The following is a 26524-nucleotide window of genomic DNA, read 5'->3' as shown; positions in this document are numbered from 1 at the left end:
GAAAAAAATGGCTCGGTAAAACCTCCTTAAATAGGAACGAATTCGAATCTTACCTCAATGGAAGGGATTGGCCTAATTTGGGTAATTATATGAAGGATACGTGGGTGTACCGTTGGGGTTTAATGTACGAATTTAACTTTTAATTTCTAAAATAAATAGTTAATAAACGAAAAAGAAGGGTTTCATTGTAACCTTTTGCATCTTGGGAAGAAGGTTTATCTCAACAGGCCTGGATATCGCCCTAATCCAGGAGCCTTGGATCAATAGAGGTTGCATCAGAGGACTGACAACTCAGGTAGGTAATCTCATTTATGATCGAACAATTGAAAACCCAAGAACTTGTATTCTAACTTCAAAACTAATAACAGTCTTTCCGATTACAGATCTAATAACAAGGGATCTGGTGGCGGCTACAGTGAAGGTGGCTTCAACTGCAAGGGGACAGAGAGGTTTTACTATAGCCTCAGCCTACTTCCCCAACCCGTCAACAAGCTGCCCACCAAAAGAACTAGAAAGACTATTGCAGAGCTGCAGAGACAGAGGCTCGGCCCTCATTCTCAGCTGCGACTGCAATGCTCACCACACGTATTGGGGAAGTTACGAACACAAACAAGAGAGGTGAGGAACTTCTACAGTTTATGTTCAGCAATGATCTAGTGTTAGAGAATAGAGGGTCAAGCCCAACCTTTATAACTAGAAAAATAGGAAAGAAGTCCTGGACATAACCCTATCTACAGGACTCAAAAACATAAATATAGTAAGGTGGCACGTCTCCAAGGAGGCCTCACTATCGGACCACTGTCCAATTAGGTTCGACATAGAGAGATAGGGGAAAGATACGTGACCCACAGGGTTCCTAAATCGACCAACTGGAGAGGTTACAGAGAGTCCCTGGCAGAAGAGTTGGAAGAAATAGGGGACCCCTTTCAGAAAAATGAATTTGAATTAGAAAGGTCTGCACAAATAGTAGAGCAAGCTATAATAAAGGCCTACGAGAAAAACTGTCCTCCCAGGCAAAACCGGTTGAAGAGGGATGTGCCGTGGTGGACTGGGAGGTTGGAAACATTAAGAAACAAAACAAGGAAATTATTAAAATGGGCAAAAAAGGACAGACGACTGGCTCCCTTATCTACAGGCCCAAAATGAATATAAAGAAAGAACTTAGAACAAACAAAAGAAGAACCTGGAGGAATTTCTGTAAAAATATTAACAGTCTTCCCGAGGCATCCAGGCTTCAAAAAAACTCTCCAAACGGAGCATACAAATCCTATGGGGACTCTAGTAAAGGACAATGGTGACCTAAACAATGAAACAGGAAGGAGACCTTAGAACTACTTCTGGAGACACACTTTCCCGGGGGGTCAGCTAACTCGTAATGAGGATACTTATTCTCTATATGGGGGGGGGGATCCAGTCGGGAGGTGCAAAAGCCAGACAGGTGTCTAACAGACTATTCACACACGAAAGAATTAAATGGGCGATAAGATCGTTCAAGCCATTTAAATCTCCTGGGGCGGATGGAGTTTTTTTCCAGCCCTTCTTCAAGAGGGGCTGGACATTCTATTAAATACCCTTAGCATTCTATTTAGAAGCAGTTTCGCCCTAGGATATATACCAAAGAATTGGAGGATAAGCACTAGTGGTGTTTTTGCGGAAAAATGACAGGGATCCAACAAAACCCAGTTCGTACAGACCCATAAGCCTAACCTCCTTCCATGGTGAAAACTATGGAAAAAATAATAAATAGACACATAAGGGACGTAATATTACTGGTACACCCCACTTAGTCCCACACAACACGCATACATAGAAAGGAAAATCAACCACCACTTGCTCTCCACAGTTTAGTGAGAGAGGTGGAGAATACCTTCGAAAAAAAGGAAGCCCTAGTCAGCGTCTTCATGGGACATTGAAGGAGCTTTCGACCGAGTAGCATATCAATCCATGAAGACTGCGATGGAGCGTTTTGGAGTTTCCCCAGACGTAGTCAAATGGATAGTAGTAGCCCTCCTAAAAAGTAGACAGGTGAAAGCCAAGTACGGGGACGAATCGGCTGCGATCACGGCCCAAAGAGGCTGCCCCCAGGGGGGAGTCTTGTCTCCTCTCCTGTGGGCGATGGTAGTGGATGATCTCCTAAGAAAAGCAGAGAAGAGGGGGATAAGGCTACTATGTTATGCGGATGACCTAGTGCTTATGATTAAAGGGAAAAACATTGGCAGGCTGGAACGCCTATTACAAACAGAAAACTGAACTTCATAAGCAACTGGTGTCATGGGGAAGGTCTGCGGATCAAACCCATCAAAAACTAATATGATTACCTTTACCAGGAAAAGGAAATTCCAGCTAGCTAAACCGGTCCTGGAGGGAATCAGCATTAACCAAACAAAAGAAGTGAAGTATCTGGGTTTAATCCTGGATGAGAAGCTCACTTGGAACTCCCATATTAGAAACAAGACATCCAAAAAGCAATAATGGCCCTTGGGCCTGTAAGAGACTCTTTGGATTTAAATGGGGACTTAAACCCAAAATGATATATTGGATTTACGAAACCATAATAAAACCAATGGTCCACATATGCTGCCTTAGTGTGGTGGCCGAAGGTCGAACAAACAACAGCTGCAAAAAGGCTACAGAGTCTTCAGAGGTTAGCTTGCTTAAGCATCACGGGAGCAATGAGCTCCTGCCCAACACTAGCAATGGAAGCGGTTCTGGGTTATACTCCTCTTGGCCAGGAAGTGATGAGAACAGCTGCGATGAGCGCAATGAAGCTTCTAGGAACAAAAGGTAATAAATGCTACCTCCCTAGAAGGCCACATGAAGATATTGGAAAATTTCCCTGAGGCTGAAAATGCTAACCAAAGTATCTGATACTATGGTTAAGAAATTACTCCTTTGAAAAACCATACACGGTCTCTATCGGAAGTAGGGAGGAATGGATTAAAAGGGAGGCCTACCCTAAAAAAGGAGTCCTGAAGTTTTACAACCGATGGTTCACTCCTAGACTCAAGGGCAGGATAATGGAATACATGGACCTGGAGTTGACATGGCTGTGCCCCTAGGAAGACATGCCTCAGTTTTTCAGGCGGAGGTCATGGCAATAGATTCATGTTCTAGAAGACTCACACAGTTGGGGGACAAAAGGAATTATCATACCTTATACTCTCTGATAGTCAGGCTGCACTGAAGGCACTGGATACCTGTTCGATTAATTCGAAAGCGGTCTGGGAATGCAGGAAGGCCCTAGCAGAGCTAGCAACAAATAACAGAGTAACACTCGGATGGGTGCCGGGGTCATGAAGGAATTCATGGAAACGAAAAAGCGGACATCCTCGCCAAAAAGGGAGCAGAATCCATATTGGTGGGGCCTGAGCCAGGTTTGGGAATATCCTTCTCCAGCATTAAAGCTCTGGTTAAAGATTGGGAAAAAGAGGACAAGATACAAGAATTGGAGCAGAGCCTCGGGTTTAAGAATATCGAAAATGTTTATCTCTCCTTATGCAAAAGGGTGGAACAGCTCTCCTAGACCAGAATAAGAAGGATATAAGACTGATATTAGGAATGTTGACAGGACATGGCCCTCTGAGGAAGCACCTTGTGAAGGTAGGCCTTAGTAGGGAGCAGCGAATGTAGACTCTGTGGAGAGGAGGAGGAGTCAGCAGAGCACATTTGGTTGGATTGTCCTGCCATCGTAGAGACTAGGAAAAGATACTTGGGAGCATATCTCCTCAGCCCCAAGGACATCAGAGAACAGGAGCCCTTAAATTTGATTGGTTTTTGCAAAAAGCCTCGGTTTTTGAGGGCACAAATAAAAGTAAGGGAGGCGCAAAGGTCCTTTTAGGACTAAGTGCGGGGACAAAGTGTCCTCTTCCCTCAGAAGGAAAAAAAAAAAAAAAAAAAAAAAAAAAAACCTTTTGCATTTTATTGCATAATTTATTATAGTATCTTGTTTGCTCCAGCTGATTACCTTCCAGATAAGGAATGTTTACGAGAAGTATAAGCAAGTGAATATTATGTGTTTGTGTAAAATTGTATATTTTATATGTTACTCGGATTTATGTATCCTCTGATTCATTTTCATAATTAGCTTTAAATAATAAGACGTAAAGTATACTTTTTATTTGTTATTTTCATCACGGCACTAATTTATGTTATTTGCTTATTGTTGTATTATTGTTATTATTTTTATATTATGTTTATTATGTTACATATGTATATATATATTATTTTATAAATATAGATTTTGAGTTTAAGTTGAATACTGTATATAATTCGTGGTATTGTTTCTTAAGCCAACCAGCCGACGGTCATTGACCATGGCTTATGTGCGGCACCTCATTGTGGAACAAGAGCCATTTTCTGCGTTTAATTTAAGTATTAAAGTTCATATTTGTAAATATGTTTACAATGTTCCAAAGACAACAAATGGTTTAAAGCACTTTTCTATTCTATTCTATTAACTAATATGACCGAAGTACATTCAGATTTTTGAAAAACAAAAATAACAAAGCATAATGTTTTCTCTACGATCCTAAAAAAATTATTAGTTCTCTGATTAGAAAATAAAAACATTTTCAACCAAAGAAAATGTTTGTTTGTACAAAAGCAAGGGAAAATTTATACTGATGTTTTTTACTACAAAGGTTTAATTCACTACAAGTGAACTTTTTGTGGACATTCTTAGGCACTTAAGAGATACCATCGAGAGGTAGCGCCCCAAACAAATGAGTGGGACACAATTGGTTTTTGCTTAATGATAACATATTTTCCCATCAGTCTTTGTTCATGCGTAATCTAACCAATAATAGTGTTATCACACTAGAACATTCACCCGACGACAAAAACAATTAAAAAAACTACACATAATGGTTTCAAACACTTTTGATTTTTGACTCTACCTCATATTTTCATACAGATAATTTACCATCAACTATTCTATGGCGTAATGCCAAAACATTCAATTGGCTTTGGTAAACAAACCTTGTCCTAATTAATATTCCAGGTAATACTAAAAATAATCTCTGTTTATCATTTTACAAATCTTTCAGTATTCTATCACTTCAGAGCTTTTACATAACAAGTTTGCTCCTATGAAGCCACAATTTTACTTTACACCAATGCAATATACGTGGATGTATTAAAATCTAAGTTCTGTTGCCAGTTTCTGAAATAGTGTTTGAATAACAGATGGGAAGTGGAGATTTCATTAAGAACCTAAAAAGTAAAATATTTTACTGATCATCTCAGTATTGGTGCGAAGTGGTGTTTGTTTGGGAGATCGACGAAAGAGATTTGATCAAGAATACAATGACTCAAATATGAGTAAACCATTGATTACCTGCAGCTTGTTTTGAGATAGTGTCTGGAGACCCTACCAGCTGCGGAGTTTCAACTGTCTTTTCTTGCTGAGCAGACTTCTCAGCTTTTTTTGTATATTTCCTTTTCTTAGGCACGTTCTCAATTTCTAAATTAACATTTAAAATTATAAATTAATATTGCAACAACAAAAAAACATTAAAATATTAATACATACATGTCAACATTAAAATGTAACGGTTTATTCTATAAACATTAACCACTGTTCTCATAATAATCAACACTTGTAGAGTATGTTTTTCAGTTAATATGGGCAGCTCAGCTGGGAAATGACACCTGATGCTGCTATCAATGTTCTATTTAAAAATATACTGATTTTGAGAGAAACTATGTAGTGATGGACTAAACTAACTGTATGTGCCATTATTTTTTTCTTTTACTATACATCCCTGAAAAGCATGACAGGAGAGCAATGCAAGAAAAACCAAAAAAGAAAGAAAAAATGTAAAACATTACATATAATGTAATGGAGAAATATAAGAAAAAAACCATATGGTCCTAAATTTTGCCTCAATAAATGAGTGTTTTTTCCTTCTTTCCATGTAATATATTTTCAAAATCCACACTAAATAAATATAAATATCTAGAACAGAAATAGCATAGATAATTATGCCTTTTTTTAATTACTGTAGAAAATCAGAACATCAACTATAAGCTTAATAAAATATAATCATTGTTCTTGTTTATTCTCACACAAATGATGATGATATCCATAAATAAAATATTATGATAATAACGTTTCCTCAATTCTTTTGAATTTTTCTTATTGTGAATTATATTTCCTTTTCTTAAATCTATGTTATGCCTATACTCTATTTAAACATGCATTGAGAAGTTGCTCAATGCTCTCTGATTACAAATAATTTCCTACTCTAGTACAATACAAACTATGTAAAAAGATTTAAGAATGACAAATACCTTCAACTGAGTGTTGGTTACTGATTGGTGTTGATTTAGACGTTGCTGCAGCTTCACCTGTATGCTTACGCTTTACAGGCTTTTTAACACAACTTTTTTTAGGTGTGGGTGTATCTGCAATTTAAAAACCATATCAATATTGTGAAACTTACTTCGAATCTATCGAATTACAAATTCTTATAAATAAATGTTTTCAATATTTATATATTTAGCATAGATCATAAGGAAAACGTTGTAGAATTGAATGGAGGACAGCTAATGTGCCATTATGGCAAGGGGGCCAATCTGCAGTTCTTTCCAGGATCAGAAAAAATTCTAACTTAGCGTACACAAAATGATTGACTTCATAGGTGATGATTAAATTTACTTATAAATAATTGTGATTTTACCCCCATTCTAGTCACTATTTTATTCCCTACTGGCAGACCATAAAATACAAAGCACTACTGTTAAGTTATAACACTTGATATACAGGGGTGCTGAAAAGTCCCGGGATGGTCTAATAACTTTTGAACTAATTACAATATAAGAACCAAAATTTACATCAAGCTTTTGCTCATATAAAACTATTATTTTATGTATTTCATCATGATATCCTGCTTATGGGGAACGTCCCGCTAGGGGTTGGTGAAAATTCTTAAATAGAAGCATAGGTCGAGTCGTACATCAAATTAAAGCTCTTTTAATTAGAAACATTTTGGCGAAAATCTGACGTAAAACAGTTGACGCATTACAAAATGGCGGACACTCAAAGATTATAAAATACAGAATTTTTCAAATGCAAACATTCTGGTTGTTAGAGAAAACTGAGACATTTAATCTTTTATTTTACTTCTTTTACTTCAAATCACTTACCAAAACAGTTATAACAAATGTTCAAAGTGTTTGCCTTCAGTTTGCTGACAATATCCCAATCGATTGTAGAACGCTGATATCGCATTGTTTATCTGGAAATTCCTTATCAGCAGGTAAGGTTATTACCTTCCTTATCTGGAAGGTAATCAGCTGGAGCAAACAAGACCAAAAAGACAACAATGAAATTGCCAGCTGACAGATACAGTTGTTTTATCAACTCAGTCACTTAGAAGTCTTCAAGCCCTAATTTTGCAAGTAGTTTCAGTAGTGCTAGTTTATTTTGCTATGGCGCTTTCCGAGAGAGAAAGAATAACTTTATTAATGATGCGCGGGTTTGGTGACCGTATTAGATCATGTGATGAGGTAAGGCATCTGTTTAATGATACTTTTCCCAATAGACCTCCAATTTCAAAATCTACTGTGGGAAGGACAATACAGCGGTTTGAACAGACAGGAAACATTGCAGATCTCCCTAGATCCGGAAGGCCCAAGACCGCGACCAATGAGGACAAAGCTTTAGACGTTTTACAGTGTTTTGTTGAGAACCCACATGAATCGATTGTCTCAATAGCACAACAACAAGGAGTTAGTCGATACTCAGTCTCAGATATTTTAAAAACTAATAGTTACAAAGGATATAAAGCTAAATTGGTGCAGGAACTAAGCGAAGACGACTTTGATCGTAGAATCGAGTTTTGCGAAGTTATGATGAATAAAATCAATGAAAAACTTGGGATTTTTAGCAAACATTGTATTTACTGATGAGTCAACATTTTGCTTGAATGGAACAGTAAACCGCCACAACTGCCGCTATTGGAGCAATACAAACCCACATTGGATGATACAAACACATACTCAGCATCCAGAAAAGTTAAATGTTTGGGCCGGTATTGTGGGGCGGCATGTGGTAGGGCCATTCTTTGTAGAGGGGAATTTAAACTCTGCAGTGTATTTAGCATTACTCCAAAACCAGATAATTCCTGAAATTCAACGTGTTTCCGGTGATAATTTTGAAAATATCTGGTTTCAGCAAGATGAAGCCCCTCCACATTATGGCGTACATGTAAGACATTTTTTAGACAATGTCTTTCCACATAAGTGGATTGGTGGAAGGGGAACAATAGAATGGCCTGCCCGTTCTCCAGATTTGTCCCCTTTAGACTACTTCTTTTGGGGCTACCTCAAAGAAAGAGTGTTTAAAACAAAACCTCAAAATTTGGATGAGTTGAGAAACCGTATTGTAAGAGAAGCTCAGGGTGTTCCTGTCCAAGCTTTAAACAATGCGATATCAGCGTTCTACAATCGATTCGGATATTGTCAGCAAACTGAAGGCAAACACTTTGAACATTTGTTATAACTGTTTTGGTAAGTGATTTGAAGTAAAAGAAGTAAAATAAAAGATTAAATGTCTCAGTTTTCTCTAACAACCAGAATGTTTGCATTTGAAAAATTCTGTATTTTATAATCTTTGAGTGTCCGCCATTTTGTAATGCGTCAACTGTTTTACGTCAGATTTTCGCCAAAATGTTTCTAATTAAAAGAGCTTTAATTTGATGTATGACTAGACCTATGCTTCTATTTAAGAATTTTCACCAACCCCTAGCGGGACGTCCCCCATAAGCAGGATATCATGATGAAATACATAAAATAATAGTTTTATATGAGCAAAAGCTTGATGTAAATTTTGGTTCTTATATTGTAATTAGTTCAAAAGTTATTAGACCGTCCCGGGACTTTTCAGCACCCCTGTATAATATTAAATTAGTATCAGTTGGAACAAATACAACTAAAATTTGGATAATGATGATCCCAAGTTTTTAAGATTTAAGAATGACAAATACCTTCAACTGAGTGTTGGTTACTGATTGGTGTTGATTTAGACGTTGCTGCAGCTTCACCTGTATGCTTACGCTTTACAGGCTTTTTAACACAACTTTTTTTAGGTGTGGGTGTATCTGCAATTTAAAAACCATATCAATATTGTGAAACTTACTTCGAATCTATCAAATTACAAATTCTTATAAATAAATGTTTTCAATATTTATATATTTAGCATAGATCATAAGGAAAACGTTGTAGAATTGAATGGAGAGCAGCTAATGTGCCATTATGGCAAGGGGGCCAATCTGCAGTTCTTTCCAGGATCAGAAAAAATTCTAACTTAGCGTACACAAAATGATTGACTTCATAGGTGATGATTAAATTTACTTATAAATAATTGTGATTTTACCCCCATTCTAGTCACTATTTTATTCCCTACTGGCAGACCATAAAATACAAAGCACTACTGTTAAGTTATAACACTTGATATATAATATTAAATTAGTATCAGTTGGAATAAATACAACTAAATTTGGATAATGATGATCCCAAGTTTTTAACAAAATACCACCTAAAACTTTATAACATTAACAATAATATTCTTCTAGTAGGAGTAACATACAGTTTTTGGACACCTCTACTTCAACTAACAATTTCAAACACATTAAAAAAATAAGATTTAGAAAACCACCAGTGTCGAAAGACATTTTATTTAGTACATCCAAAATTGCCTAATCAGAAAGAAAAAGAAACGTAACAGTTGGATCACAGCCTTCCAACAAACCCAGGTGTTCAGTATGCAACATGTGCTCCACTTCAAAAACATTTACAATTACTGTAGATGGAGCTTATATTGGTTACTGTTAACTTACATTAAAACATAAAACCAATATTTAATACTTTTATTTTTTTGTGAGGCCTTTCGATAGCGAGGCTATCTTCTTCAGACACATCACAACAGTCTTTTATGATGTGTCTGAAGAAGATAGCTTCGCTATCGAAAGGCCTCACAAAAAAATAAAAGTATTAAATATTGGTTTTATGTTTTAATGTAAATTTACAAGTACACACAAAAATCGTACAGTATATTTTAAAACTCGTCCCGTGAATCAAAATATATTGCTTATCAAATTCAATGCCCTGAAGATTACATTGGTTCAACATTAAATTCTGTAAGAACAAGGATGACAGGGCACAAGTACGCATATAAACGTAAAAATACAGAGCGTTTTAGTTCAAGTTCAAGCAGTAAAGTTAATTTAACTTTGGTACTACTTGTAACATTTATGATAACGTAATCTAAACGTACAGCATCGCATAACAAGTACTAAATAGGGACAGAGTGGCATACGTGAAATACCAATTAATTTATCTTACACGTTCTTTATTATGTTTTACAGTCAGAAATCAACGTGGGGTTATATATTGTACTTTATTACATGCTACAGTTTTATTATAAATTTATTATGTTCATCCAAACCCAAAAAAATCACTTTGCTTTTCTTGGTAAATATCGATCCTTACCACAAATCCTGTTTGCTCATTGGTATGGGAGATAATAACCAGTGTGTTTAGTAATACAGACCAATTGATCAGGAATGGGACAAAATCTCGTGTGCATCACAATCTGTGGTCAGTGAGATGGCCAGCTCCTCGGTACAGATTGGAAATCCACACGCAGCTTGAAATTCCACATGGACACAGTGTAGGATCCGCCTGAATACTTCCTGGTTATGGACAGAAATGGCTGACGCCATGCAGAGCTAGCTCTCCAATGCTAGCTCAGGAACCCCCAACACACATCATATCGTAACAACAAACGAAGGTGATGAAGAAGAAAGAGACAGAAAAACAATGGAAGAGACAACTAGAAATATTCCAACATGCGATATAAAAAAATAGCCCAAATTGATCAGTAAAGCGAAAAAGTATTGATTACTACTTGGAAACTAAATAAAACTAGGATTCCATAAAATGAGCATTTTACAAATAAGCATAAATAATGAAGTACTTAGCTCAGGTAGCGTACCTCATGGTTGACATCCACAATACTCACAAAAACTATGAGTTTCTGTGGAAGGTGAGAAACAGGAGAGCGACAGAAAGAGAAAAGTAATACTTGGAAGAAGAAATCAATAAGGCAACCAAAGAAATTAAAACTGTAGGTGTGACTTTATTTAATAGTTCTAAAAAATACCACATTACTGTATACATTTAGAGAGGATTCAAGAGTAGAACCATAAGAAGGAGTACAAGTTTAGCATTAGAGGTAAATAATAAATTTGAAATGCGTTTAAAAGCACTAGACAAATGAGGGTTCGCGTTTAGGATTACATTTTTAAGTTGCTGATGCAGTAATTATTAATTAATAATCTTTGTAAAATGGCTTTGCACAAAGCTAAAGCTGAGCAGTTGGGACAAAAATCCAGTCTCTCTAGCAAACGTAAAGATGACTAGGCAAAGATAAAGACAGTTCTCTTAAGTAGGAATGCCGCGAAATAACCTATACACAAAATTTTGGTTGGATAAGACAAGCTTAAATTGTAAAAAGAATAATTCATATTACACGACATACTGTACATCTGAAACAAGGGATTCATGCTAACAAATTTTCACGTATTTACATTTTCAGATATTTTCCTGTACGGTATCTATATTTGTTGCGCATCGTCAAACAAAACAGCAGCACACCAATAACAAGCTTAATAACACGAGGTAGTGTTCTCAACATAACCATCATATCAGTTGTTATATACCGATCATAGTTTTTTATGACACGTCCGATGCTTACGTATTATAAGTTCATGGAATATCGAATGTTTGATTAGTAACAGTTCATACAAAATTACACCACACTAGACACCTTGGCATGCTAAGAAAATGTACACAAAGAGATAATATTTCATGTATATCCATAAAGCAAGCACAATAAAGCATGCACAACTTTCAAGCCCAATCAAGTCAAGATTTTGTTTAAGCCATACATTAAATATTCCCTTAAGATAAGTACCAACAGTGTAATAGTGTTATTCACGTCTAATAATGCCCTAAGGCTAAATTAATTTATTGTAATACTGTTAGCAGTTATATACCTGTGTCTGTGAAAAAGTGGAATAGTAATTTCTAGGTTTGCAAAATAAAACAATTAGAACAAATGATTAACAAATTAATTTGGAAGAACGTGAATTTGTTAATGAATTTGTTAGATCCGTAAGAAATATAATAAATAAAGAATTATAATTAAAAATAGAAGTTACCTCCCTAAGTTAAGTGAACAAATTACACAAATTGACCATTAGCAGTGGCTGGTATGCACTATTCTCCGGAGACTGTGAACGGTTACAAAAATCAGACAGGTAATCAGTGCACACAACTGGGTAGGGAGGCAAGTTCTTCACACTTGAGCTGTTCGGTTCAGTTAAATATGAAAGCGTGCACTACTCTTCGGAGACCGTGAACGGTTACAAAAATCAGACAGGTAATCAGTGCACACAACTGGGTAGGGCGGCAAGTTCGTCACACTTGAGCTGTTCGGTTCAGTTAAATATGTAAAAGCGTGCACTACTCTTCGGAGACCGTGAACGGTTACAAAAATCAGACAGGTAATCAGTGCACACAACTGGGTAGGGCGGCAAGTTCGTCACACTTGAGCTGTTCGGTTCAGTTAAATGTAAAAGCATGCACTACTCTTCGGAGACCGTGAACGGTTACAAAAATCAGACAGGTAATCAGTGCACACAACTGGGTAGGGCGGCAAGTTCGTCACACTTGAGCTGTGCGGTTCAGTTAAATATGAAAGCGTGCACTACTCTTCGGAGACCGTGAACGGTTACAAAAATCAGACAGATCATCAGTGCACACAACTGGGTAGGGCGGCAAGTTCATCACACTTGCGCTGTTCGGTTCAGATAAATGTGAAAGCGCGCATGTTTCTGAATGTTTCAATAAAAACTACACAGGCACAAGGAGATAAAATGTTATTATACTGTTTTATGTTAGCCTACTGATTTGTTGGGTAACTACAGCAAGCAGGCCCATATAAAAGAGGAAACAAACAATACATAACACAACAGAAAAAAAAATAAAATAAAATAGAGATACTCAAACACATACAAAAAAGTAATAAAGTACCTTTTGTTGTATTTTTAGTTTTTGTTGGGTTGTCTTTATTCGTCTTCACTTTCACATTAACTTTTTTCTCAATTGATAGTTCAATTTTTGGAGATTTTTTCTCCACACCTTTCTTCTGATTTGCATCTAAACTATTGTTTTCAGATGCACATTTTCTTACACATTTCTTACTCTTTGTTTCTTTTAATGATTTTTTCTTTGTGGCAGTAGATGCTTTAGTTTTTTTTGGTGGTACTTTAAGAGTACTTTTTGCTTTTTCTTTTACCATTTTTACCTTTTATTAATATTAGATCAATTTTGAACTGTGATGTGACTTCCTGTGAACAAAATAAACTAATATTATTACACTAGATGCCCACACACTTAGCCTGTGAGTTATGGTAGCTGTTGACTGATTTATCAAACCAATGTCTAGTTTTTCAAATGAGAAGTTGGTAATTTCACATTATGTTACTCAATGTTTGTAAAAAGATAACTTTAAGATACCACCATTTTGCATTTTAACAGCACATTATGAACCGTTCGAAACTGTCATATGAACTATACCAAGAACATTATTTAATCAATTTGAAAGTAAAAAGAACAGTCATTCCACAAAGATTGGACTTAGAATATACTGTACTCAAACGACTAAATTTAAGGATAAACAATACGAAATTAATCAATACCTTCATTGGAAAGAAAGCATTTTCAATTAACCAACCGCTTCTGCATTGCAATGGTCGTGGCAGTGACGTGGAACCTTTTACTTGTTCATTGTTGTGTTTCCGCAACCGTTCCGAACAGGTGTGTTACTTAATGGAAAAGACATTTTTTATACTTCCACATTAAATTTATTTAAAAGCGCTTTTGCCGGTTAAGGCATCATCAGTTTGATATTCTTGATGCCTTAACCGGCGAAAGCACTTTTTAAATAAATTTAATGTGGAAGTATAAAAAATTTCTTTTCCATTAAAACCTACTCACTTCCACCAAGAATACAAAGCAGGTGTGTTACGATAAGACAGTTACGGTTGCAGTGCAATGATCTACCACCATTTGCTGTATAAGTATGAACTCAATAGGTTTTAGTTTTTATAGAACTGCTTACATTTTTACAGTTAGTCCATATGATATATTAAAATTATTTAATTTACTCTGTTTTAAATCATTAAGATACATATATAATAACATATTCATGTTAATAGAGTGTCATCTTGGTAATGTTTTTTTTTTTATTTCGAGAACGCCACTGAGAAGCAAAGTAATATGCGAAAGGCACTCAAGGCAAAGTAGAACAAGACGTGGTTAATCTGCGAAAAATATACTTACTATATATGTATATAAATCATTTTGTAGCTGAAGAGCTCTGAAAGCTTAAAGCACATTGAGCACAGGTGGGCATAATTCACACATATACTAACACAACAAACAATGATGATCCTCAAGGAAGTGTAAAAGTTGAGTAAAGTTGACTTTTTTAATTTCAACAAACATAAAAATCTGGATATTTTACCTAAATCAACAAATATTATATCCACACACTCTTAGTGTTTTTCAAGTTCTGAAACATATTTTTAATAGCTGTATTAAAACAAATTTTGCCAAAAAATAATCTACCATAAAATAATAAAAGGTACAGCAAAAGGGGGGGTGGCTCTCTCTCTCATACATAAATCTTTAAGTAATTATTGGAGAAAAACAGACTTCATCTCCAAAATTATGTGAATTCAATGTCATAACATTTACTAATTAAGAGAGGTTATCCACTGAAATTTATATTGAAAGTGAAGCGGCTAGACATAAATGCCAAAATTATATGTTAAATGTAGAAATATGCTTGATTAATTACAGAATCCTGGGTTATAAAATATACCAACTATTAAACGAACTTCTAAAAAAATCTCAAGAAATAATATAACTTTTCATTAGACCTTGTCAAATTGTAAATATTTCAGTTTATCCAAAGACTATTCATGAGAAGGAAAAATAATTAAAATTTACAGAAAAATTAGGATTCTTAAAAAACTTCATGTAGAATATCCTTTAATGACATCAACAGACGTAAAAGCAAGTACAAAAAAGGATTCTACTACAGAAAACATTATACATAATAGTAAAAATATACTTCACAATTATCACGTCAACATTATATTAATCCTAGTGGTGACAATGTAAATTCTCTGTACTGACAGTGTTTTAGGCCAACTATCCGTGTATCTTCCTAAAGCATAATTTAACCTCAAACAATTGTAACTTAACATATTATATATAATTTCTTCATAAAAAATACAGAAAAATATTTTATACCATTTGTTTGTTATAAGTTTATGACACACCAAAAACAATAAAACGATTTTAAAAATAAAACTATATCCTCGGATTCTGTTTCATACTTACTTGATTTCATGCACATAAAAATCAATTCTAATATATACATTTTATTAAAAATTAGTGTTGATTTCGGAAATATGTGGTTTATATGACTTTAAAAATATATATTTACACTTTGTATGTATATTTACATAAAGTACAAATGCCCTTATTTTTAATTTATAAGGGAATAGAAAAAACCCATTATATATGTATACTGACACATAATGTATCCAAGGCCTTAACGTTTTTTTATTCACTACGATTATAAATCAACTAAAAATAAAATATAAAAAGCACTTATGTAATATATGCCTATATTTACAATAAAGGTTGAGGCAGACCACCCATGTACGATGTATAGCAATTGAACTGAGAAACCTACCTTCTTCATCTTAACGAAAACCTCCATAACTTTATCCCATAGAATTCGGGAAAATAATTTTGAACGCCCAAAAATAAGCTACCCCGAAATGGCACTTATGGGGGTAGGGATCATTTTTGAAAGATTCTAAGTGCAAAGGTAGGTCAAGCTGTACCTCATTTTAAAGGTATACACTGATCATTTTGATAAAAGTTTTAATTCATTCCACTTCTTTTAAACAGGGTGGTCCAAATTGTCAAAGTTAGTTAGGTTAGTATAGGTTTCAAAGTTTCTTTTTACTGTTTCCTCATTAAAAATTTTAGTAAATCAAACTTTTTATTTAAGGTTACCAAAGAAGTCCTCTTCTAAAAATAGATTACAATTATCACTTTTCAGCACATTTCCTATTTTTAAATAGTTCAAATTTGGGATATTTCAAACTCCTAAAACCTAAAAATTTCAAATGGCAAAAGTAATATGAGTACACTTTCATCACGCGTATCAATAGCTCTCTTAATAACTAAAAGTTTTTGTATTTATTTGTATCTCAAGCTTTGAATAATTTTTTTGTTGCCAATTCTTTGATGCAGTCCAGGAATCTGTAGGTTGACACCAACCTGAGATGGAAGTTGTTCATAAGCCATCGTTCTGTTTTGAATTTTCAAGTTTGCCACCCCTCTTGTATTATATCCATGGACATTACTGCCCTGTGTCAACTTGCATTTTTGTCGACAATACAGGGCCACCTCCAGGATATAGAGGCAAGGCAAAGTCTGTAATCCCAAACTCCTGAAGACATTACTGCATGACTCTACATTTTCAATTTGCAATGATTCTGACTTCTATTGAAGCCAAAAAACTCCTTCAAATTTTAATTTGCGCAGCCACCCAACAATACTATTCAATAAACAACCGTACTTAGAGATCATGTCTAAAACATCGTAGTGCACTGAGAACACCTATTCATCTACATTACACTATATTTTGTAGTATTGGTGTTTTGAACTTTTTCATCGTCGACTTTTTTTGGATCTCTTTAAACAAACACAAATCAGATTCCAGGAGTCAAGTCTGTGACAGCGTCATATTCCAGACACTACACTTCGAGTAAGGTCTAAACTGGAGCTAAACTCAACATTCAAGTTTGATCATGTTGTAAACGAAGATCACACAAGTGCTTAAATGTTTACCAGTACCATACCCCGGCTCATTGCTACTAAATTTCACTTGCCAATTTGCTTCATACCAATAACATTATATGTCTTTTCTAGGCTTCCTTTACACCAATAAATGGTTCCATGTATTAAACAACATGCAGGAAGTTAGTACAAAAGGGTCATAAGTATTGTATATGCGAGCAACCAACACCATAAATAATAAGTATAGGAACAATTAAAGTACAATTAATATTTCCAACACATCAAATTGGGTTTGTCCAAGAACGTGCTTATCAGTTAGTTAGTTGTCCTCATACAAAGTATTTTAACATGTCCAAGAACGTGCTTATCAGTTAGTTAGTTGTCCTCATACAAAGTATTAACATGTTCACTGCGTTGTTAATTTTGATAACTTTTCTCATATTGCTCATAAGGATGGTGGACTTTGGTGTTTAACAATTAAGTGAAATAATGAAAATTTATTCCGAAAAAATACAAACTTTACAAACAAGATTATTATGGAATATAATCTAACCGCATTAACAAATTGCTTGGTTAGATAAACTAAACAATGGACAAAGAAAGGTCTGATAAAAGTCAGGTCTTCTCTGATAATGACTTGATGTACAGATCACTGCGGTAATATTGAAAGTTTCTTACTACATTTAACTAAAATTACATCTTAAAGAAAAATACAATTATCATGATAAGAGCATAACTTAATCAATTCAAACTGTTGTTAATCTTAAATTTACTTAATGTTTGAATATACATAAAAGATATGAAACTCTTAATATATTTAAGACTTTAATCGTCTATTTTACAAATATAATTTATATAATGACAATACATCTTGACATTTTAGACTAATGAAATAGTATTAAGATTCTATAAAATTTAATGTTGGTTACTATTTAAAAGGGAAGTAAATTAAAATAAAAGAATTGTTTATAAAGGGGACGAATTTTAATTTGCAAATAAGAAAAAGAAAGAATTCAATTCAGAATATTTTAGACTACTTTGTTGTGCACACTATGATATCAATCTGATCAGTTTGACTAAGTAGCCAATTAGTTATACTATTGCAAAAAGAATTTAAGGTTTTTTATTTATTTTTTTTAATGTGATGAAATAAATGTGGGCCCATGTAGGAAAATGAACACCTGAAAGCTAGTTTATTAACTTTGGGTTTTTGGATAAGACCTATTTGCAATCTTCTTCATGTACTGTCTTTGTTGTTCAATATTATTTCCATTTCACTTCTAATAAAAAATTATCTTAATACTTTATAAATAAAAAATATATTTTACGGGATAAGTTTTTAATTGTTGGTAACGAGGGTAAGACGAGTCTCGCATTTTTTCCTTAAAATTAAACACATAAAAGTGTTCTGTGTTACTCTAATATCATCTATTTTTTGTTTCTGGAGGACAGCGTTAGAACGCTCTAGGCGAAATCGGTGGAACTACCAAATTGTTCTATTAGGGAACACCACCGTGTATGGTGTTTACTTTTTAACTGTCATGACTTATACTGCAAACTGTTTACACACCATTAGACCAATCAATATTGAATTATTGAATAAAGCTCCAAACTTGACAAATATAAAGAACCACCCTATACCTCGAAGATCGCTGCAATAAAGTAGCTGACAATGGCAGTAACTCTGATCGGCAAAAATAAGGGGAATAACTGAGCACATATGAGTTACAGCTGACTTATGCCGCACATGAGAAATAACAGTGAAAGAAAAATAACTCATATGTGGCATGAGCCACCTGTGACATACGTAATGCTACTCCTCATTGTAATAATTATAAAGTATACATCTCTCCACCTTATAATGGATACCATTCTACATCCATGAACAAGTACAACAGAAACCTATGCCATTTTCAATCAGAAAACGAAAAACAAAGAGGAACTTGTATTTGTGTCAATCCTCCTTTCCCAGAATAAACAGAAAATGTTTGAAAGAGAATACACAATACGTTCTCCATCCGAAGTAAGTCTGTAATAATTAAGACTTATAATAGCACACCTGTGAATATGTTTATTAAATTTAAAATCGCTCCAAAGGACAAACCAATTTACATAAAAGAGACAGACATGAAATAAAGAGATATAAAAGGGGCGAAAAGAACAGCAAAAACCAGTAGTAACAACAAATAAAATAAACAAAGATGAAACAATATTACAAAAACAAATTACACATTGGTGGCACAAAGAGATGATCAAACATTTCAGCATAAGAACACAAAGACAGCAAATGAAGACAGTGGGAGGGAGTAGACCTACAGTAGGCCTACATTATGAAGAAATCTGTGTTAACCCTCAAGTAACTATAACTTTAGGACCTATATTTAGAAAATTAAAAGCAGAAAACCTACAGTTTTTAGGCCTTTCTAGAAACAATTTGGTATATATAAAATACTCATTTGTTTACTAATCAGCCATTCTTGTGGCCACATGTCATCTAATTTACTGCTGCAAATTCAAATTAGCTCTTCATCATCAAAACAAACACTTGACATCGATAGAAATTGATGAAACATCAAAAACTAGAAAATATAAGCTAAATTAAAAAAAGCTCCATTGATTTTCAAAAACTACAAGATATGAGACTACAAAACTTGGTTTCAACGTTCTTGTAGTTTCAAAATAGTCTTTTCCAAAAAAATAATTATATCATATATGTTTTACACTGTTCATAGTCTGATACAACTGTTTTACATTTGTTCAAACATTTAATTCTGTAAATCTTTTTTCTTTAATTATATACAGTACACGTTTTATCCATTTTATTTTTATTTCTATAGCCTCTCCCATAGTTTAGCAATAATAAATCTAAAAAATAATGCATATATCAAGACTTAATTCAAACATGAAATGATATGAAAAAAGCGATTTACATTATTGTTTAAACATATATCTTGTTTGTTCATGGTTAAAAACAAATATGAATACAACATAGGCTATGTAAAATTCTACATACTACAATCTACGAAATAATGAAAAGATAAAAATATATACTGAATGATTATTTTAACAACTTATCTTTATTCAAAGCTAGTTTTGTTTTGTACATTGTAGGAAAATTTTACTTTCGATCCTATTAGGCCTACTATATTTATTTCACTTACAAATGTAAAATTTGGTGAGTTTTTATGGCCTTTCACTTAATTTTCTTGTAACAATTTGTCGTTTTGTGACAATAAATCGCAACCATGACCACTGCCATTTTAATCACTTGCCATTTTTTGACCATTAGCTACTTTCCTAGCGTGACTCTGTGCAAACAATACTCATTTCTGCCACACTTTTTGCGTATTACTTCTTTCAAAACACCCTCACTAGATTCCTGACAGTCAACATCAGTTACGTCACTTTATGACACAATTGATAGTGTCAGGACGGTGTTCAGTTCTAAACTTATGATAATCGATAGGGTGACAACTGTTTCACTATTTGATACAGATAGACTTCATATACATTCATTCAACCTATTGATTTAGTGTAAGACTAGTACTTATTACGTACATTTTTACATTTGCTGTCTTGGTTGGCAGATATAGCTGTAAATAATTACTTTGGCCTCTTCACATTATTCTGTGATTTTTAGTTCAAAAGAAAAATGCTTAACCCTTTGGGATCGGCATTAAACTTATACAATTATCCTCTCAAATTACCGGTCCACAAGGCTGGCCATAGCTGTTCTTTGCGTCAGGTCATTTATTTATGACCACGTCTTGCCCCTCAGCTCAGTTAGAGTAAATATTATCCAATATAGCTTTTAATGTTTGATTAATAAGATTATTATTTAAAATTTGCAGATTTCTTCTTCTTCTAAAGGCCTTCTTCAACGGTGGCTGTTCGGACTTGTATTGCAGGGAAACACTATTTGATTGTATTTGTAGTATTGATCACGTGATCTGAGGTCGTGAAAGTACCAATCGGAAATGTCTCTGGTCATCAGTGCGGACTTAGGTGGTGCCTTGGCTACCACGCACCTCTAGAGAAGAAAGAGAAACATCCCTCGAGATAGTACCCAAATTGAAGCTCACATTACCTGAGTGCTCAACGGTTATCTTCAACTTTGGTACTAATAGTAACATATTCGTGACAACCTAATCTAAACCTACTTATAACGCCTAACAAGTAGTACATAAGGACATAGTGGCCTCCTTCATCCCAACATCGCTTCCTTTTGGGAGGCAGAAAACAAGATCCGATTGTCATAATGTAACTTTCACATTAAGTCGAATTAAAGTCTGTTCTTTCTAATAATGTTAATTTTGTTGGTCTCTAGTACGAAAACTTCTTCTAACTGACATTCTAAAACTAAAAATACCGGTTTTCATGAACAAAGTGTACGTAATTTTTCACAGGCCAGATGTAGAAAAAAACGAATCTATAAATGACCGAACTTCAAAAACGTAGGTGCAAATTTCAATAAAACTTTCAATACACATTCAATACATGGTACTGTATTATATTACTACCCTCATTCTTAGTTCACACCTATTTTTGGAGATTTATTGATTTTAGATCCCAAATACTGAAATTTGAAAAAAATCTATGGATGGCCTTACTTCAAAAGCGTATGAGTCGATTTTGATAAAAGTTTTCATACACATATGAGACAGTCTACTATACAATGATATAAGCCATATCTTAGGCCACGCCTATTTTTGGAGATATATCGATTTTACATGTCAATTATTGGAAAAACATATGGATGGCTGAACCTCAAAAACGTACAAGCCGATTTTGATCAAAGTTTTCATACACATATGAGACGCAGTCTACTATACTACGATATAAGCCTCATTCTTATGCCATGCCTTTTTTCAGAGCCACACCGATTATACAGGCTAAGTGCTATAACATCAAATCTACGGATGGCCGCACGTCAAAAACGAACAAGCCGATTTTGATCAAAGTTTTCATACACATATGAGACGCAGTCTACTATACTACGATATAAGCCTCATTCTTATGCCATGCCTACTTTTGGAGATTTATCGATTTTACTTGTCAAATATTGGAAAAATATATGGATGCCCGTACCTCAAAAACGTACCAGCCGATTTTGAGAAAACTTTCTATACACATTCAATACATGGTCTACAATATGTATTTAAAACATGTAATCAATCAAGTAACCACTTAAAACATTGTTCAATGTTTTGAGACAATAACTGTAAGTTCATCACCATCGTTCTTGCCGGTGTCACTAGTCTACTCACAACATAAATGAAATAAAAACAGCTGGCAATAACATCAATAACTTACTCGACACGTAAATAAAATAAAATAAAATCTGCTGGCAATGATTAATTATGAATACCTATAGGTCAAAGGTTATATTCTATAGTATCAATATTTATAATCGATAATCATGATTCAATTGTGTTGGTGGCTGCTTTTATATTGCAGCCCAAATATAATTGTTATTATGACTATTATAGATATATTGATAGACTTGTATTCAATATATGAATATTAAGTATCGATCAATATAAAAAAAAACTGGGTCCGCTTATTGTACTCTACGCAACATTTGTTCATAAGCAGAGCATCTCCTTAGATCAGGATGCTAATTTTGCAATGCCCACTGTTGCAACCAGAGGCAAGCCAAAGTCCTGCTGAAGACAGTAGACACTTATATTACCTCCAACGAGAATAAAACCTACTTCGATGACCTCAATAGACAGTGTGTGTATCAACCTGGGCCAAGAAGAGATCAATGTTGAAGTTTTGAATACCGGTATCTCTGACCACACAGGACAACTGTGTACAATATCCAAAAGCAAAAACACATCCTCACCCAAAATGACTATAGAAAGAAGAAATATGAGCAACACTCCACCTGGCCACGGCCTGAATGACAATGTTCAAGAGGACAAGGTTGAAACAGCGGTTTAGGTCTGCGCCTGGTGCACTTGGAAAGCCCCAGTGATAGCTAGGCTAGCCATCCTTTGAATACTACGCAGACCAACCATTGCTCTCTCCAGATCTCCGTTTCTGGCCACAAGAAAACAGCCCTAAACATTAATCCAGGTCAAATCATGGAGACGTAAAACCAATGTAAAAGCCTTGGTTTAAGTTTCCAAGACCCACCCATCACGTGTCTGCGTTTCATGATGGACAATTTTCATCTCATGACAACCCTTTCCAGACGGAGTCCCCAGATCAGGTCCCTATCAAGGAAGACACCGAGGTACTTGACTTCAGACCTTGACTCCATGGAAGAGCCATTCAGTAAGATTGGACCAATACCTTCCAAGCAACACTTTGTAAAAGTAACCACGGCAACCCTGATAGTGATTGCTGACTAAAGCATGTAAGTTGATGTATTCATCTGCACTTACTTTACATTCACACATAGTTTGGTGCTTTTGAGTAAAGCATTATACTATACTGAATAATTTTCAAAGGCAGTTTAGAATTTGTCTAGCCAATGCTTATGTAAATACTTTAAACTGAGATGAATATGTTACTGTACAAATCTTATATACTAATTACGTCATTGATCCAGTCATCCTGGTTAAGGATCAAGATTTTAGGTATCAAGTAGACTAAGTGATTAAGTATAGGAGAATTTTCCTATGAGGTACCTGAACATATCTTGATTGATTTAAATGTCGACTAGTCTAGCTCTATAGCCTAATTGTGATTGTCCTGTGCAGATGATGCCATTTTGAATTTTCTATACATATGTAAATATTATGAACTACTAAAAACTCTTACGGCAAAGTACGGTAAGCGTACCTGGTTTTTATATCTCTTGTTACAATTATCGATACTTTATAAATCGAATAACAGACCTATCAATCAATATGAACGTATTTAAAATACTAAATTAACGTCACATGTTTCAAATTAATAGTTTAAACAATAACATAATGTCATAAATAACAAAGAGGAACCATCAAACCATAAAATCAAGACAGGTGATATGAAAATGACATTTAAATAATAAAGAAACGTAACAACAAAACAAACATCTTGAAACCGAGAAAGCCACAGTAAATCATATTTTAGTGTTGTTTTATATAGATTTTCAAGTTTCTTTTTTTATTTAAAAGAGCCAGTCATTTGTAAAACAAATTGTGTTGAGAGTATGAAAATGTGTGTAAAGTTGGTGCAGATGATTTAGTTATTATTTAAATTAATTACTATTGGTTGATTACATTGATAAGTATAATAATGAAATATCGTTTGATAATTTAGATATTAAAAACCGAGTTCCCTTATTATATTTTGCCCAAAACTTACAGTAATGTAAATTTGTGTTCATGGCAAACTTTGCTACAAGTAGGCTAAATCTAAATGTTGAACTGCGGCTATATTTGGCAACAGTATAATAAGCGGCCACCAACACAATTGGATTATGATTATCAATTTTAAATATCGATACTATCGAGTACGACATTTGATTTATTGATATTCATAAATAATCATTGCCAGCTTTCTTTATTCAGACTAGTGACGTCATTACCAGCTATTGCTAGTGACGTCATGACCAGCTATTGCTAGTGACGTCATTAAAAACCAGCTATTGCTAGTGACGTCACTACCAGCTGTTTTTATTTTGTTTACGTAGGAGAAGGCTAGTGACAATGACAAGAACAATGGCTATGAATATGCAGATACTGGCTCAAAATGTTTTTATGAACACTGAGTAATGTTCTAAATGGTAACAAGAGTAATGTAACGATTTTAAAAGCCTGAAACTTAATTCAGTTTGACATTATCACTCAAAATTAGTTCAGAGTTAAATCGTGTTTGGAAATACATTTTTTTTTAAATCATGTTTCATTATTGACTAGTAGAGGCAAGAACAATGATGTACGCGTCTTCTTTTTTTCACAAGCAGTCACGATTATCCTTGAAAATAGGCCTACTTAAAGTAAGTCAATGTTATATTTTGTTGCAATTATATAAATGGTATCAATTTACAATAACGTGACCATGGAAAGGTATGTTCATTTTTTTCCTGAAAACTACAATTTTTCCTGAAAACAATAGTGAAGAAAAAATTCGTCGGCAACGAAAGAAAATCATTTTTTTAAATCCTCCGAAAACTCTGTTTTTGACAGTACCTCTGGCAACACTATCCATATTTAACAGTTTGGTATTACTCCGCGGCTCTCAAATAAAGAAGAGACGACATTTTGAACTATTTTGTTCCTCCGTGTCTATTCTTAACCTCCTAGTTCAGTAGTGGTAATGGCACACCTTTGTGATGGATGTTCATTAAGGTAAGTGATAAGTTACTGAAATGATGCTGACTAGTACGTTAATCCTGTCAACGATGCCTGCCCGCTGTGCAGTACTGCGCACTGCTTGCTCTTTTAGAAAGAAAATTAACTCGAGCTTGCAAAAGTCGAATCCCAGATCACGTGATGCCCCTGCTCCTTAATGCAATAATGCCCGAAAGGCATCAATATAATACAATAATACACTTTCCCCCCCAGTTTATATGCACCTGTGATAATAATAATTGGGTATAAATGCCCAACCCACGAAAAACAAGTCCATTTTCCATGGTCACGCTATTGTAAATAAATACCTCAATGTGTAATACAACTGTGTCTAAAATAAGAAATTTGTTTTTCTAACTTCATGTACAGTCTGAAAGCAAAGTTCTTTGCAAAACAGATGTGGTATATAACACTTTATATTTAAGTGACTATTTAGATTCATTATACGTTTTACAAGGAGAGCCTGCAAACCTCACAAGTGAGTATGTATTACAAAATATGATGGAAGTGGAGGGTTAGTGATCCAATAGTAGGATTGAGGTTATGTTGTTTAGCAAGTTTAAATTTGAATATTTAAGGAAATATTTTCACTGAAACTAAAATATGTTGGCTAGATTTTACTTAGCCACTAGAATCTAACATTAGAGACAAAAGGTAACGAAAAGGGCACTTAGGTATTAATGTTTTACTAATATTTTATCACTCCATAGTCCTAAGTTACATACTAAAAGAAATAGATATAATACTAAAAGATACAAAATAATAATTTTATTGTTTTTCTCTTAAAAAGTAAATACCTTTTGATATAAAACAGAGTCGACGTGATTCTTCAGAGAAGACTTTTTGCAACTCCTATAAAAACAAAGTTTTCCATTTGCTGTACCCCCTTATCTCCCTCCATAAGTTACGTTACTGTTACTTTACTTTACTGCTAGTCAGTGCTAGTGCAGCGTTCCTGTCTTTGTTATGGAGAGACAAAGACATACAAAATATGTAAAATAATCAGCATACACTCATTCTTCGATTATTGTTATCGAACTATTCGATTTATTATCCAACTTGGATATTAAATCATAATCGTACGCAAGAACTATAATATATTAAAATTTGTAATTACATAAATGTGTTAATAACATTAAAAATTAAGAAAACTAACAATGAACTAGACCTACATATCAAACGTTATAATAGCTGGCCTGGATAGCAGTGACCGACCGCTTTTCTGAATAAGAGGAAAGGATTCTCCCCGTTGATTAGGATTACAGTACTATGAGCCAAACCCA

At 34.3% G+C, this 26524-nt stretch overlaps 1 protein-coding gene across 9 annotated transcripts in view; it reads right to left on the bottom strand.

The window, feature by feature from the left end:
• The window catches only part of LOC124353138 (mucin-3A-like), a 110677-nt gene extending 84493 nt beyond the window's left edge, over positions 1 to 26184 (bottom strand). For all 9 annotated transcript variants that reach the window (XM_046802998.1, XM_046802991.1, XM_046802993.1 and 6 more), the window contains exons 1-5: positions 26039 to 26184; positions 13099 to 13415; positions 8988 to 9101; positions 6292 to 6405; positions 5336 to 5461 (exon numbers count right to left, since the gene is read on the bottom strand). In XM_046802998.1, the coding sequence (XP_046658954.1) occupies positions 5336 to 5461; positions 6292 to 6405; positions 8988 to 9101; positions 13099 to 13366 (622 nt within the window). In that variant the 5' untranslated portion in view covers positions 13367 to 13415; positions 26039 to 26184. The remainder of the gene's footprint in view (positions 1 to 5335; positions 5462 to 6291; positions 6406 to 8987; positions 9102 to 13098; positions 13416 to 26038) is intronic.
• Between the last annotated feature and the right edge of the window lie 340 nt (positions 26185 to 26524).

The sequence above is a fragment of the Homalodisca vitripennis genome, chromosome 1 (genome assembly GCF_021130785.1).
Source record: "Homalodisca vitripennis isolate AUS2020 chromosome 1, UT_GWSS_2.1, whole genome shotgun sequence".
Lineage (NCBI taxonomy): Eukaryota > Metazoa > Arthropoda > Insecta > Hemiptera > Cicadellidae > Homalodisca > Homalodisca vitripennis.
This window is presented reverse-complemented; position numbering and strand designations above follow the sequence as displayed.